This window comes from Danio rerio, chromosome 16 (genome assembly GCF_049306965.1).
Source record: "Danio rerio strain Tuebingen ecotype United States chromosome 16, GRCz12tu, whole genome shotgun sequence".
In the NCBI taxonomy this organism is placed as follows: domain Eukaryota; kingdom Metazoa; phylum Chordata; class Actinopteri; order Cypriniformes; family Danionidae; genus Danio; species Danio rerio.
In genome coordinates, this window is record NC_133191.1 from 40343047 (window position 1) to 40358867 (window position 15821).

Sequence of the window (15821 nt, forward strand, 5' to 3'; positions counted from 1 at the left end):
TCATTAAAATAACCGAGTAAATATATTGAGGGCATTGCTTTTATATTCTCACATTCTTTCAGTGATAACTTGTGAGACGGTCCAAATATTGTTGACTGCGCTATACTGAATATTGGATCTGAAATCACATGTATGTATGACTTGAAAGCAACATTAGCACTGTATTTTAATAGTCATTGGCTGCTAATATGATTTCACTACTTACAATTTGCAAACATTACTTTTCTGTAATCTTATTAAGAAGAATAAATGTCTGAATGTGCAAATATAAAAACCAACTTTACCCCAAATACTAAAAATTGGCCTTCAAAAAAACAAATTTTCAAAGTTCCCAAAATATGCAACTTATATTTCTGTGATATTATTTCAACACACACATAATTTTAGTGTTTTTATAGTGAAGACTAACAATACTGGCATTCAAATATATGACAACTTTAAAAGTTAGATATATTTAAAAAACTAAAAAATATATTAAAGAAATACAAACATACAGTAAGAAATTGAGGTGAAATAGTCTTTTATTGGCACATTCATTCAGTGACAATTTGTGAGACAGTCTAGATATTGTTTACTGCGCTATATTTTAAATACTGGATATGAAATCGCATGCAAGCATGACTTAAAACAACATTAGCACTATTCAATTCACTGTAAATAATGCTATATTTTGATAGTCATTGGCTGCTAATATGATTTCACTATTAAGGACATGTAAATAATACTTTTCTGAAATTATATTAAGCAGAAAGTCTGAATGTGTGAATATAAAACCAACTTTATATCAATAAAAATATGACCTTTACTCCCTGAAAAATATTAATTTTCAAATGGGGCGTACTGTATATGATTATATGAGTTTAAAATGAAAATATGATAAAGAAATATACGATAGAATGAAATATATAATTAAAAATACAAAACAAGGGCCTTCAAAACAATTTAATTTCCAAAATTCCCAAAATATGGAGCTTATATTTCTGTGACATTACTTAAACACACACAGACAGACACACAGTTTTTGCATTTTATATTGAAGACTAAACACTACTGCCCCTCAAATTTGACTTTGAAAGTTAGATATATTTTAATATGTAAAAGTTAAATTAGAACATTAACATTAAGAACATATTTACATTATGTAAGTTATAACAGAAATACACATACAATAAGAACAATAATAGAAACATGTATAATACTCTATTTATTAATATGTATGTGCATTACGAGCACTTTTAGACTGCAGATTGTTAGTTTTATATTAACACATTCAGATTTTCTCCTTAATTTAATTTCAGAAAAGTATTCTTTGCTAATTCTAAATAGAGAAATCCTATTATCAGTCAATGACTATCAAAGTACAACATTGTTCACAGTCAAATAAACAGAGCTAATGTTGTTTTCAAGTCATAAGTTACTTGTATTTGATTTTGACCGAATATTCAAAGTAACGTATCATGGTAAACAACATAGGGAGCGAGTCACAAGTTGGCAATGAACGAATTTGCGGCTATAACACCAACTTTACCTCAATGGAATAGAAATATGGGATGAAAATAAAGGAAGCAGATGCAGATGAAAATGTACGTTTGCGCACAGGTGGAGCAGTTGTAGGTTGTTGTGTTGTTGTTGATTCTGATTCAGAAAAACTGAACGCGACGCACATCAGCAGGAAGGTCGACCAAAACACAAGAAACTGCCCCATAATGTGAAGAATTGTACGCTTTAAACAGCAGAACACTGTTGACTTTATGTCTGGACCCTAAACTCTCCCTTCAACAGATTAAATACTCCCAAAAAATACTCCAAAACTCCGTTTAAAGGAACTAAAGCCGTCAGATGATCGACGCTGACTAAACACGGAAACACAGCAGCGCTGCGCCTTCACAATAAAAGTCCCGCGCGCACGACACTTAAAGGGATAGTTCCTAGCAAGAGAAAACTTTTGTCACCATTTATTTACTGAACATTTATTACCTCTGTTAAACAAAAATATGTATTCTGAATAATGCTAGAAATCGGCAGGAAAAAATACTATGGAAGTCATTGTCTAGCAGTCTGTCTAGCAATGTTTAGCCTAAATGTGTTTAACAGAAAAAAGAAACTCAAACATGTTTTGAAGCAAGTGAAGATTGAGTAAATGACGACAGAATTATCATATCTGGGTGAATATTTCGTTTAAAGTCTGCATTAAATCAAAATGTTCAATGTTTATGTTGCTAGCATATGGCTAGTCTTAAAATAAACAAGTTAATCTGTGCAAATGAATCCACTGAAAAGTTTGTTTTGTGGATCTTTAATCAAAATCTGCCCATCGGCTTCTTTTCTGAAACGGCGATTCTTTTCTGACGACTCTGACTGGCCAGGTTATGTCCGAGTCCAATCAAAACTGGACTCGAGTCCTAGTTCAAGTACCCCAATACAACCAAAACCCCTCTAAAACCAGCCTGGTTGACTAGCTAAAACTAGCCAACCAGCCTAGGCTGGTTTAAGCAGTTTTTTTTTTTCAGTAGCAGTCTTTGTTTTCATGAATGAATTATTTTTGTTCCAGTTTGTGATGTTTTATTCGATTTAAAACCAATTAAATTATTTGCTCCTGTTATAGTTTGAGCCAAAAATATGTCAGATGGGCATAAATATACGCCCTTTATGTTGCAAAGTTTAATTTCCAGATTAAAAAACTAAATTAACCATATAAATGAATGTCTAATGAATGTCAAACGTCAAACTAACTTTATTGCGGTTTACGACCTGGCTAAGCACAAATAAAAAAAAAACATTCATGTTAACCTTATACATAAAATAATGGTGCACCCAAAAATAAAAAATTAACATTCATGTCATTTCAAATCTGGATGATTTTCTTTCAAGTTATTTTTGCAGGATGTCTGTAATGCAATAATATATGTATGTATATATATATTATATATATATATATATATATAATTTTAGGCTGGATTACTGTAATGCTCTGTTTGCTGGCTGCCCAGCATCCTCTATTAATAAACTTCAGCTAGTACAAAATGCAGCAGCTAAAGTTCTTACCAGGTCTAGAAAATATGATCCCCTATCACCCCAAAGTTATCCTCCTTACCCTGGCTGCCTGTTAAGTTTCATATTGAATTTAAACTATTACTTCTCACCTATAAAGCTCTAAATAATCTAGCTCCTTTTTATCTAAACAACCTTCTGTCTCGCTACAATCCAACTCGCTCTTTAAGATCTCAAAAGTCAGGGCTTCTGGTAGTACCTAGAATAGCAAAGTCGAGTAAAGGAGGTCGAGCCTTCTCCTTTATGGCTCCTAAACTCTGGAATAGCCTTCCTGATAATGTCTGAGGCTCAGACACAATCTCTCAGTTCAAAACTAGATTAAATACCTTTCTGTTTAGCAAAGCATACACTCAGGGCATCACTTAGTAGGTTTCCACACAGGTTTCTGCATCTCGTTTATAAACACTATGAACAGCAGCTACGCTAATTATTCTCTTTATTCTCTATTTCCACCTGGGTATACTCATCCCGAGACCCTTAGACTATGAAGCGCCACTGATTCGATCCAAGACCAGCGACAAGATGATCCCAAGGTTTCCTTAATCCTGGACCAGGCCGTTTCCTGAGCAGCTGCTGTGGTGATCATGGAGGAGTGGAGAGCATGAGACTGATTTTTCTGCGACGCTCCAGGGACAGACGAGCCTTCGCTGAGGTCCAGCTTCTCCAGAGCCTTGACTGCAGCTCTGCACAAGACGTTTGGCCAGTGGAGAAATGGTTGTGCCCAACTGAGCCACGTTTCTCTTAAGGTTTTTTTTATTCTGACCTTTCCCCAATTGGTGAAGGGTTTTCCCTGCCGCTGTCGCCACTGGCTTGCATGGTTCAGGATCTGTAGAGCTGCGCATCGATGGATTTGCTCTTCAGTGTTTGGACTCTCAGTAATAATTATTAGACCACACTGAACTGAACTTAAACTCTGAAAATTGAACTGACACTGTTTCAAACACTATAATCTTCTATGTGAAGCTGCTTTGACACAATTTAAATTGTAAAACCGCTAGAGAAATAAAGACGAATTGAGTATATATATATATATATATATATATATATATATATATATATATATATATATATATATATATATATATATATACATATATATATATATATATTTATGTTAAATATAGATATTTAGTCAGCATCAACAACATCTCTTATACAGTAACAAATGCTTTAAATGGGCTTTTAATGCATTTATTACTTTTTAAAGGCAGTAATGAACTGAATTGCATGAATGAAAACTTACACTGTTTATTTAACACTGTGCTTTAAAAGTGTGCTTTGACACATTCTTACATAAGTTCATTGTTCAATGCATAGGTAAAATAATACTTAAATATATTAACATCAAATGCTAAATAAATAAATTTTTCTCCGACTCCTGTGTGTAGGCTCAGTAAGTTGACTTTTATAGTGACGAATAATTTTTTACATTGCCTTTAAAGTGAAATAACTGAACATAAACATAGGAGGCTGACAAAAATGGTCGTTTTAGAAGAACATTTCAGATGGCGCTTAGAGGTTTTTGCATCTGAACTCTTCATATATAAAAGTATGGTAATAATACTTTTAATATATTTAAATTAAGTTAACTTTTGGTTAGTATACTTGCAATGTACTTATTTTCACCAGGGGTCTCTTTAACTCAGTGAACACTAGCTGGCTCACTTTACTTATTAGCTTATATTTGAGTGTACTGTGCTGTGTAGATGTAACACTAGCACAAACTGAAGCATAAGTGTGTTTCCATTAGTTTTCCACAAAACTTTTCTGAGTGTTGTTAAAAACTGTTGTGAAATGAAGACATTTCCATTCTAACCATTGTTCTTTGGCTAAAGCTCAACATTTGCTGGTCAGACACTGAAAGAGCCCTGGTGCTAGTTCAGTAGATATTATAGTAGGATTACTCATATCAGTGAACACACTCTTATATTTCACATTATAGTCACACAAATGGCAGGGCAATGTGCTTTAAACATTACATGACGCATCAATATTGTTCTATAAAGGCTAAATTGAGTCTGCAGTCTGTAAAACAGATCTTCTCTGTGTTGTTTTGTGTTGTGTTCACACTTATTGTCAGATCAACACACAGATAAAGTAGTTCAGGCATGTTTTGAGTGCATTACAGTGCCGTATCACTACGCTGAAGGATTTGACTTGTGTTAATGCAAGGAGCCGGTGTGATGAACAAAGAGCAGGAGTCAGAGATACAGTTTATTGAAGACAATAGTTTACAGTTTGATCAGCAGAAAACAGCTTCAACACACTCCATGGGGTTCGCAGGCCGCTCTGCGTACAGTCTCAGTTTCACAGAAATGATAGAAGAGCAGCACACATGTGGTCAGTGACCAAATCAGATCATCAGGAATTCATACTTCCATTGTTTTCTGACATGATGCTGTTTTCCGCTTCCACATTTTTTTTAAATTATGAGACAAGTAAAAATATACAATCACAGTACATTATAAAGAAAATGGAAAGACAAAAAGAAAACATTTTTAAAAAAGAAAACAACAAAAAAAATTAACAGTAGGGGTATATACATCATATATTAAAGAAAAAGATTATACAATTGACACATTTCAGTTGTTTTTAAAGCATTTTTTTGTAAAAGAGTTAGAAATTGTTTTAAAGTAATGCTGCATTTCAGTGAGCAAGATATTAAAAAGGGTTTTTGGTTTGAAAATGTACATTTATGTATATACAATTTTGTTAATAACATAAGAAGATTAAGAAAAAAAAATATTTTTTTATGTATAGCATCCGTTTTATTATTTACAAAACATTTTCCCATAGTAAGGAAAAATCTTTATCAACATTCTTAATAAGAAAAAGAAAAATCATTTCAAAGCAAATTAGAAAAACTGCATTGCCAAAATAAGTGAACTAGGCACTTATTTTTTTGTGTTGCTTACAAAATGAACAATTAATATCAATATCTTTTTTATATCTTACTAAGAGAGTATTGACCGAGTGTGTATGGTAAATAGTTCTAAATGAAACTTCTATTATCTTATTTGTAATTAAGTAGCTATTTGGGATGAGCCATATTTGATTTCTTCAATCAATATCTGAAACAAAAGAATTCCAATAAAATAAAAAAAATTTACATTTGGAACTGATACAGTTCCATTAGGAAATAACATCAGAACTTTTCAATGCAGATGGATGGGGCAACCATTACTGTTTCCAAAACAGTGAAAAGCCTTGGAGTAACGATTGATGACCAACTAAACTTCTCTGACCACATCTCTAGAACTGCTCGATCTTGCAGATTCGCACTCTACAACATCAGAAAGGTCCGACCCTTCCTATCTGAACATGCAGCTCAACTCCTTGTTCAAGCTCTTGTTCTCTCCAGACTGGACTACTGCAACTCTCTACTAGCCGGGCTTCCAGCTAACTCTATCAAGCCTCTTCAGCTGCTTCAGAACGCAGCAGCACGAGTGGTCTTTAATGAACCTAAAAGAGCACATGTCACTCCGCTGCTCATCCGTTTGCACTGGCTGCCAGTTGCTGCTCGCATCAAATTCAAAGCTCTGATGTTTGCTTACAAAGCGAATTCTAGCTTCGCTCCTTCTTATCTGCTCTCACTTCTGCAGATCTATGTGCCCTCCAGAAACTTGCGTTCTGTGAATAAACGTCGCCTCGTGGTTCCATCCCAAAGAGGGAAGAAATCACTTTCCCGAACTCTCGCGCTCAATCTGCCCAGTTGGTGGAATGAACTCCCTAACTGCATCAGAACAGCAGAGTCACTCGCTGTCTTCAAGAAACCACTAAAAACTCAACTATTTAGTCTCCACTTCTCTTCCTAATCTGCAATTGCCTCTCTGGCTCCACCGCTAACTGTATTACAAAAAAATAAATAAATAATTTACTAATGTTTTGCTTCGTACACTTTACACACCTGAAACTTGCCTAAAGCACTTATTCATTGTTGCTCTTATAGTTGTGTAAATTTCTTTTTTCGTCCTCATGTGTAAGTCTGCTAAATGTAAATGTACTGATTTGTTTGAAGAAGTTGCAGAGAAACTATATTTTCCTACCTTTGTAGTAGAAGCGTCTCAAGGGGGGAAGTAGAAGGATAGAGAATGCCTTGGACTAACCTAATAACTCCAGATGGTATGGCATCAAATACGACAGCAAATTCTTTAGGGGGGATGGGAGTATTGAATCGATTAAGAAATTTTGTTTATGAAATTGAGATAATTTAGCTGGTATTTTATCAGCATTATAGTTACAGAGTAATAACAATTAAGCCATCCAAATTAAGAAAATATGTAATTTGGAATAAAGTTCCAGATTGATGTTGGATTTTAGAGAATATTTTTTGTCCCATTTAATTTTGACAGTATTATTTAATGTACGGAAATCCAGCATATTAAGACCACCATTCTCAAAGCTCTTCATAACTTCTGCTTCCCACATTCTGCACTTCCTCCCGCAAGTGTCGCAGTCAGAGCTGCATGCAAATGAGGGCCGGCTGAAGCCTCCCCATTGGTCTATTAGCTCTAGATTGACACCTCCTCCCTCCAACCAATCAGGTGAGGAGGAAAGCTGACGTCACTCTAATGGCGGCTTCAACTGGCCCTCATTTACATGCAGCTCTGACTGCAACCCTCGCAGGAATTTGGGAAGCAGAAGCGGAAAACAACAAATGACAAACATCAAACATGGAAGAATGAAACCATTTCCTGCTGCTGAAAGCCTCTGCGTCATGCTGAACCCCTCGTGCTCCAAAATCTCCTCTAAAACAGGTCCTCTTTCAGGGTGGAAAGCATAAACTACACATATCTAGAACAGTCTTTATTTTTATTGGTTTTTTAGCCATGGCTGATCCAGAATCTGCTGCACTGTTTGCAGTCTCTGATCATCATCCCCAAGGGTAATGCAGGTATTCATAAATGCCATGAATTCTGTAACATTTTAAAAGAGAAAGTTAGTTAATGGTGGACACACACACACACAGCTCAATATTGACCTGAATGACTCCTGTTGTGCCCTAATGTTCAGTCTTCATGAAAATATAATATATATTTTCCTAATGTTGGCCTCATTTTAGAAACCGTCACCAAACCTCAAGATAAAGAAAAACATTGTTTTGGGTTTTTCTGCTGGTAAAATGTGGCCAGGGTCAATTCTGACCCATAAGTCAACAGGAGGGATGAACAGTGTCAGTCCCAGTCATCTTCTTACCTTCAGGTATGCTGGAACATTGTTTTTCTATTTCCCGCATGATGCCAAACAGCTGCTTCACTGTGTTTTTAACCGCCTTCTTTGGAGATATCCTTGTGTCTGGTGGGTATTTCTTTGGATCTGTCAGAAAGAGAGGTTTAGTGTTGAGCAAGCAGTTCAGCTAAAGCCCCATTCAACTGAGTCTCAGAGACTAATGAATGTTTTTCGGCTTCCTCCTGAAATAATCTGACTTACCATGACAGATGTGCATCCCACAGCCAAAATCAATTAGCTTGATTTGCAGAGGCCGGTCGATGACGAGGATATTACAATCATGAATATCATGATGACAAATTTTCCGCCTCAAGCACTCCTGCGCTGCTTTGACAATCTGCAGGATAAGCGTACGCGCGACTCTCTCCTCCAGGTGTTGGTGCTTCTGCAGGAAATCCTCCAGTGTTCTGCACGGGCCGAGATACTCCATCACCAACATTATTGTCTTACACACTTTCTGTAAGCAGATGCAATGAGTTAAAATAAAGCACACGACAGCAGTCCTCAGGTCAGTCTTTACTAGGCATGGGCCGGTATTAGATTGTGGCGGTATGATAACCTTGGATCAAAATATCACGGTTTCACGGTATTGTGATTACTGCTCTAATATGTAGTCTTTTTGAATGTCTGGGTAAAAGACAAACTTGTTCCCCTCTGAAAACAATATATTTTATTTTGTAATAGATTTATAATATTTTTTTGGCAGTAAACATGTCAGGCTAAATAATTCAAAAGATTAATTGACTTCTGCGGCCCTCATTTGTTTCAAAAACACTGATTTCTTTACTATTTAAAACAGCATTTTTGGATATTTATTCAGCTGGAGATACCGTTGTCCTAAAAAAACTGTAAATAATATATCTCACACAACGGTATTACAGAAAATTTGGCAGTTTTAAAACCTCGACTTTTCCATACCTTAAAAACAGTTATTGGCCCATGCCTAGTCTTTACACTGGCTTCCAGTTACATTCAGGATAGATTTTAAAGTAGAAATGAGTTTATTTTGCTTACCGCACCGGCATATCATTAACCCACAAGCTTTTCTGAAAACAAGACAAAGTTATTTACATGTCCAGAAATGCTTCTTGATTTAGGAATTTGAATTTACAAAATTAAAACGACAATAAGAAACGAGACAAACCCTCCTGCAGCGCATTGTGCATGAAATGTGCTGTATAAATACACTTACTCCTCTTGGCAATTTCTCCACTTTAACTAAAAACCATTCCTGGAGCTTGATGAGCAGCGGGCTGGGGGGATCTCTCACAATTGTCATCATGGCCACTTCGATTGGTATGGGTAACGGATATCCAGGCTGAAGATAAAGTGCACATTAGCTGCATATCAACAACATGTAATCCTGTTTTTCAATATAACTGTAAAAGAAAATCTGTAAATCAGCAGCTTTCCGTATTTTGTGATTCATGTTTTTTTTCTGTGTGTTTATTTATGCTTTTGAAATGCATTATGGGAGCTTGATGTTTATTATCTGCACTGGTTTTGTCAATTGTGATGTAAAAATCTGGTAATTCGGCTTCAGACGGTATTAGATTTTAATGTGATGAATTGCGGAAGCTTTGATTTTATCAAGATATTAAGCTGAGCTGTGAAACAGATTACTTTATCAGGTATGATTACAACAATACCTAGTGTATTGCTTATTAAATACATGTAAAAAAAGATTATAAAGTACAATAATAGGTAACACTATAATAAAGTATAAACTAAACTACTTTAGATAAATTAACTGATGTTAACGAGAGGACTTTACTGCACAGAGTTAACGAACCAAAGACAAACAGTCTCTGAATTCCCAAAGTCGTAGCCCAGATTAACATGAGAAAAGCATCATGTTTGAAAATAAATGGCTTAATAAGGGTTCAACATGTTGCAGAATAAAATAATCTTAAAAGACACTCTAAAAGTGTAAATAATAATTATTCATTATTGTGCATGTTCATTATTATGATATACTGAATTATTGAATATTGGCATGTGACTACTTTTTTCTGTTATATGTATATAAAGTCACTGTTAAACTGCAGAGTTAAATTTTCAGCATCAAAACTCGGCAGAGCACATATTAATTCCCATCATAACCATAAATAAACAGAAAACAGCAGTGAATCACAAAATGATCAGTAGATATTTGTATAACCACAGCCGCAGACAGACTCATCTATTAAATGTATTTTGTGATGCTTCAAATATGAATCACGCATGATGTTTTCAGACTTACCACATTGCTGTCAACTTCTGAAGTAGTCGACTTGATGATAAACTGTGGATGAAAAGTAGAATTAAACATGAGTGAGCAATCAAACATGATTTCTCTAAAGTTGATGTCCTCTAAACTGGACTAGGGTGAATAGACTTACCTGTTTGCCGTCCATTTTTCTGATACCACGATAGACATTGCCGTAGCAGCCAGCTCCAATATTTTCTTTCAGGTCATATTTTGCTTCCACTGAAAGATAAAAACAGCATGTTCATTTGAGACAGCTTCTAGTTATGCCTGAACAGACAGTATAAAAATAAAGCCATTTAACCCGTAACAGCCAACAACATAAACAAAGCCAATTTGCCCCGAATTAAGTTTTTTGAAACTTTTTTTAATTCAAAAGCCTTTTCCCAAAATATGTCAAAATAGTTTGTCACTAAAAAAATCACTCCATTTGCTGAAACTGAGAGAAAGTTGAGGCCAAATGACCCCAGTGTGTATGAAACAGCAACACAAGGGTTAAACAACATCAATCAAACATTAAAAATACATTCAAATGTACCAGAACCAGGAGAAGGCCCTATCCTCTGTCTACATGGCGGTCTTCTTTGTCCGGAAGGACCGGGAACATGTAACATACTTTTTTCCATTTATTAGCAGTAAATAACGCTCTCTAGGGTGTATAAATGAGTTTACTGCAGTTAATTATCTGAGTTTTCGCCTTGTCTGAGTATCAAATGAAAAGTTCCTCAATACACGTCTGTTCTGTCAGGCGTCTGGTGGATTCTGACACTCGCGGTGCAGAGCGCGTTCGATTTATGACGTAGCGTAGGGCCAGACCAAAGATGGGATGGGGGTCCTGTAGGTACAGGTGTTCGCGTTTATTCTTCAGGGTGTAAAAGGTGAAGTGGCATATTAACCTACTGTTTAGGGCTCGTGATAACATTATAAAATACGCGTGGACCTTATACAACTCTTTTGCCATCTCTGCATGGGGAAAAGAGGGAAGAATAAAGTTAATCACGCAAGGCCTGGCATGATTGATGTTTGACGGGTCCAACACGGCTGATTAATTTGAGGACTCTGCATCGGCCTTTAGCTCTGCACTGAATTTACAATGTAATACGGAATCACGATGCGTTGACTCTTGTCCAGAAGTCTGCTGCTAAGAAATCGAGAGCTCCGGAGTCTAATGTTAGTTGTCATGGAAACGAGGATGTCTTGGCGGCAGTACGTGAAGTTGCTAACCTATGGAATAAAATTTCTGTTATAATTATAAAATTCACGCATCTGCAATTATGAAACCGCAAAGGAAAACGGAACATAACTTGTGACGTTACTTTACAGACACGAAATAGTTTCACCACGGACACGAAGAGTACGAATCAAACAGCGACAGTCCACTGTCAAAATACATCACCGCGGTCACAGGCATTAATAAACGAGCCAGAGTCATCGATCACAACAGTGCGCTTGCGTGATGAGATCCTGAATCCTGACTGAAGGAAGCCCCCCGAACAAAATGTCTGGGCAGCTCCCACACACCGTCTCAGGTAAGACTTTTGTTAATCCCTCTTTGAGAACTGTCCTCCATGAGCTGTAATAAAGGTTGAGACTCAATGAGGTCCATTTTCGCTGTGTTTCTTAGACATTTTACAGAATCAAAATTAAGATCGGGCCGAGGATAGCAAGCTAAGTTAGCATAACGTAAGTGAACTTGACAGGCAGCGAGCGCAGAACTTCTCAGTGAATCACTTAACGGTGTTTAACTATAACATGGCATCTGTTGATTAAGTGTTTTTGAAAGCCAGATAGACTATTGATCTATTATAAAGAAGATATCAGCAAAAGGCAAGTTAAATATTTGAGGGTTTTTGCTTATTTTTATGACACTGAATCAAATCCATCAATTGTTTAAAAAACTTGAGATCTACGTTAATTTATCTTATTATCACCGAATGAGTGGGAAAATATATTGAATAATGTAATAAAGTCTGTGCAGATTAGCAATTGGTTAAATAAGTGACCCGGACCCATGGGCGTAAATCATGAGGGGCAGTCATTTAAACACTCGTATTTCATCTGAAAGCTGAATAAATAAGCTCCTCATTGATTTATGAGAGAAGATTATATGTTCAGATATACGTTTTTATATTATCTTTAAGTTAGCAATCCACATTACTAAGCAGAAATGACGTTTTTATATATTTATAGCAATTTACAAAGTCTTTATGAAGAGAATTCTTATCTAAAGTAGAGTAACCTAACTTAAATAATTTGAGCAAATAGCCAAAAAAGTATATTTTGTCTCATATAGTGACTATTCCCTCAAATCTACCTGCTCAACATAAGACTCGTTTCTTAGAATTAGAAAAATGCCCAATATCTATCTGTCTGTCTGTTTTTAATTAGCTCAGATTATGTCCTGCTTACAAGCACTTGAATCTATGAAAACTGATCATACTAAGATTTTTAGCATAATAGAAAAAGTGGACCTTTTAAAGACTAAAGACTTTGATATTATTTTCTGCTGGATACCGGGCTGGTCATATGGGATGAGTTGGAAATGAGCGTGCAGATAAAGCATGATAAAGGAAGATAGAAGTTGGAGATAACAGAACGTAAACTTCCTGTGTCTGATGTTAAACCTGTTTTAAATCTGTATGTTAATGAGAAATGGCAGATGGAATGGGATGAATGTAGGAAAAACACATGGTATGAAGTGAATCCATTAATTAATGAAAGGAATAATTACCATTTTGAAAATAGACATGACCAGGTTGTTCATACAAGATGTAGCATCAGACACTCATGGCTTACACTCGCATATTTATGAAAAGCGGAAGAAATACCTATTGGTGACTTGTGTAAAAATATTTTACCGATAAAACATTTTAATATGTTTAAAATATTTCCCGAATAAAAACGTTCTCTAATATCATGTAAAAATACACATTGTGTTTTTAAATGATATTGGAGAATGTTTTTATTCTGGAAATATTTGAAGTGAGCTGTTTGAAAAGGTGTTTTACAATATTTATCTTTAATCTAACTAAAAGATTGTATATGACTGTTTTCAGTGTTGTTGCTTGCTACTTGTATGTTTTTTGTTGTTATTTTAAAATGTATGTTTGCTAAGATTGTTTACTAACTGCAATGAGCGTCATCATGCTAACTGATATGATATGATTATAAATTGTATATTTAGTACATGTTTTTTGCCATGAATATAGCCAATGCTGCTGATATGGCATTAAAACCTAAATAAAATCTGTCCATCCATCCATCCATCCATCGTTCTGTCTATCTATCTATCTATCTATCTATCTATCTATCTATCTATCTATCTATCTGTTTGTCTGTCTGTCTGTCTGTCTGTCTGTCTGTCTGTCTGTCTGTCTGTCTGTCTGTCTGTCTGTCTGTCTGTCTACCCTCTTTAACCATTGTCAATCATAATTCTGCATGACTTACAGCTTAATTTTATGTTAATGTTTATCAGGTTCCATTTGGAGAAATAATATCTGCTGCTCAAAGCCTGGTGTCGAGGCTCACCAACACCCTAAGATCACCAGAGAACACAAACCAACTAAGAGAGATTAGTTCAACACAGAGAGAGAGGACAACATCAAGTTTCCAGAGCCAGTCAGTTCAGCAAGAAATGAGGTGTGAGATTCAGTGGATGACTGTATGTGTAGAAGAATCTAATGTGTTTTTTTCTCTAATACAAATTGTTCCTACACTAATGAGAAAATATTTGTAGGTCATTTCCTGGGTTTTTCCGAGAGGAGCGTAGAGGGAAAAGCTGTTTTGCACCATATAAGGGGCAATGTAAAAGCTTATTAATGTATTTTTACCTGCTGGACAAACAGCATGAAAAAACACCAAAAGGAGAGGCAGAAGTACATCTCACTATGGCTGGACTTGGAAGACAGCAGTTAAATGTGCAAGAAAATTTCCCCCATTCAGAGGTATGATTAAAGTTCCATGCCCTGTTATTTTGTATTTCTGTATTTGTTCCAAAATTATAATGTATTAATTAGGGATGCTCATTTCGGTTAATTTTGCTAACCGACAACCGTCGCTCATTAATCGGTTATTAACGGTTAACTGGTCAGATTACAATTAATTTTATATTAAACAAATTGACGTGTCTATTTTGTGTCTGACACATTAAATAATGCATTTTAAAATACTAATTTATTTTTATATGCTAGCACAGTGGTTCTCAAACTGTGGTACGTGTACTACTAGTGGTACGCAGGCTTCTTTCTAGTGGTACGCGGATGAATCAAATATGTAATATGTACATGCTTCATATATTTAAAGAAATTATCAAAAATGATTTATATACGAATATGATGACATAAAGCCTATATTTATGAGGTCTAGGCAACATTTCCAGGTGCTAACAAACCAGGAGTTATTTCTTTTTTAAACTGTACAGAGCTTAAGCTGCTTAACTAGACCTAATACGCTACTGTATTTCAAAACTGCTCATTATGGTGGTACTTGCAAAGACAAATTTTTTCCGAGGTGGTACTTGATGAAAAATGTTTGAGAACCACTGTGCTAGCATATTAATAATAGAACAAAACAACAGAGCATCTTTACGCACTTGCAGTGTTTAGCACAGAAGAACAGAATAAGAGAAGAACTAAATAAAATGAATAAAATAAATAGGACTGCCCTAAATTATTTTCACTTCAATAATTAATTTATATTACAAAACGAAAATACTGACTGATTCTTTTTAATAACCGGCATAGGCTGTTTTTTTTTCGCCAATCATGTTTTTTTTTTCTTCTGTCAAATAAAATCGCAGACTTTCTCAAATCGCCAGCTCCACGGAAAATATGCATTTATTTAATGCCCCGCTGTCATTATTATAATCACAAAACCTTTTTACATTTTAATAGAAATCATTATTTTAAAGAATATGTCCTGATATGGTTTCCTCTCTCTCTCTCTCGCGGTTCAAGTGCGTGCGCTGCGTGATGAAAAGACAACAACACGCGCGCATAGGTTGACTTTTTGTAAACAGTTTTGTTGTTTAAATATGATGTTACATTATTGTGCATACATGCTTTATAAGCTGTAAAATAAAAGGTAAAGCCTATTTGTTGTGTTTATGATGCAGATCCAGGTCAACATCAGCGCTAGTTTGGCATCAACACGTCTGTTAAACAGCAATATTCTTCTTCCATTTTGCTTCTTTGGCAAATGTGTCTGTAGTAGGGATGTAACGGTATCAGAATTTCATGGTACGGTAATACCTCGGTATGAATGTCACGGTACGGTATTTATTGAATCATTTACA

General features: G+C 35.4%; 3 protein-coding genes across 18 annotated transcripts in view; 1 reads left to right on the forward strand and 2 right to left on the reverse strand.

Annotated features, from left to right (window-relative positions):
* Positions 1–1867, reverse strand: part of LOC141378256 (serine/threonine-protein kinase pim-2-like) — an 83144-nt gene extending 81277 nt beyond the window's left edge. For 5 of the 8 annotated variants that reach the window (XR_012392289.1, XR_012392288.1, XR_012392286.1 and 2 more), the window contains exon 1: positions 1529–1867. Coding sequence is in view for 1 of the 8 variants with exons in the window: in XM_073926347.1 (XP_073782448.1) it covers positions 1588–1705 (118 nt within the window). In the remaining 7 variants the exon portion in view is untranslated. The remainder of the gene's footprint in view (positions 1–1528) is intronic. The other 3 variants (XR_012392291.1, XR_012392287.1, XM_073926347.1) reach the window with 2 other exon arrangements.
* A 3385-nt stretch (positions 1868–5252) lies between these two features.
* On the reverse strand, positions 5253–11298 carry LOC141378268 (serine/threonine-protein kinase pim-2-like). Of its 5 annotated transcripts, XR_012392370.1 has the most exons (8): positions 11067–11298; positions 10662–10750; positions 10523–10564; positions 9473–9598; positions 9295–9326; positions 8482–8737; positions 8248–8367; positions 5253–7967 (listed from the first exon to the last, which is right to left on the reverse strand). XR_012392370.1 is itself a non-coding variant. In XM_073926396.1 (7 exons), the coding sequence occupies exons 1-7, from the start codon at positions 11152–11154 to the stop codon at positions 7864–7866; spliced, it is 825 nt and encodes a 274-aa protein (XP_073782497.1). In that variant the 5' UTR covers positions 11155–11298; the 3' UTR covers positions 5253–7863. The 5 variants fall into 5 exon arrangements, 3 of the variants coding, with proteins under 3 accessions (XP_073782497.1, XP_073782499.1, XP_073782498.1); XM_073926396.1 differs by lacking the exon at positions 9295–9326; XM_073926398.1 differs by lacking the exon at positions 9295–9326 and having other exon boundaries at positions 9473–9659.
* Positions 11299–11970: 672 nt separating this feature from the next.
* The window catches only part of LOC141375054 (uncharacterized), a 39380-nt gene continuing 35529 nt past the window's right edge, over positions 11971–15821 (forward strand). For all 5 annotated transcript variants that reach the window (XM_073926426.1, XM_073926430.1, XM_073926429.1 and 2 more), the window contains exons 1-3: positions 11971–12057; positions 14004–14167; positions 14265–14472. The gene's annotated coding sequence lies outside the window, so the exon portion shown is untranslated. The remainder of the gene's footprint in view (positions 12058–14003; positions 14168–14264; positions 14473–15821) is intronic.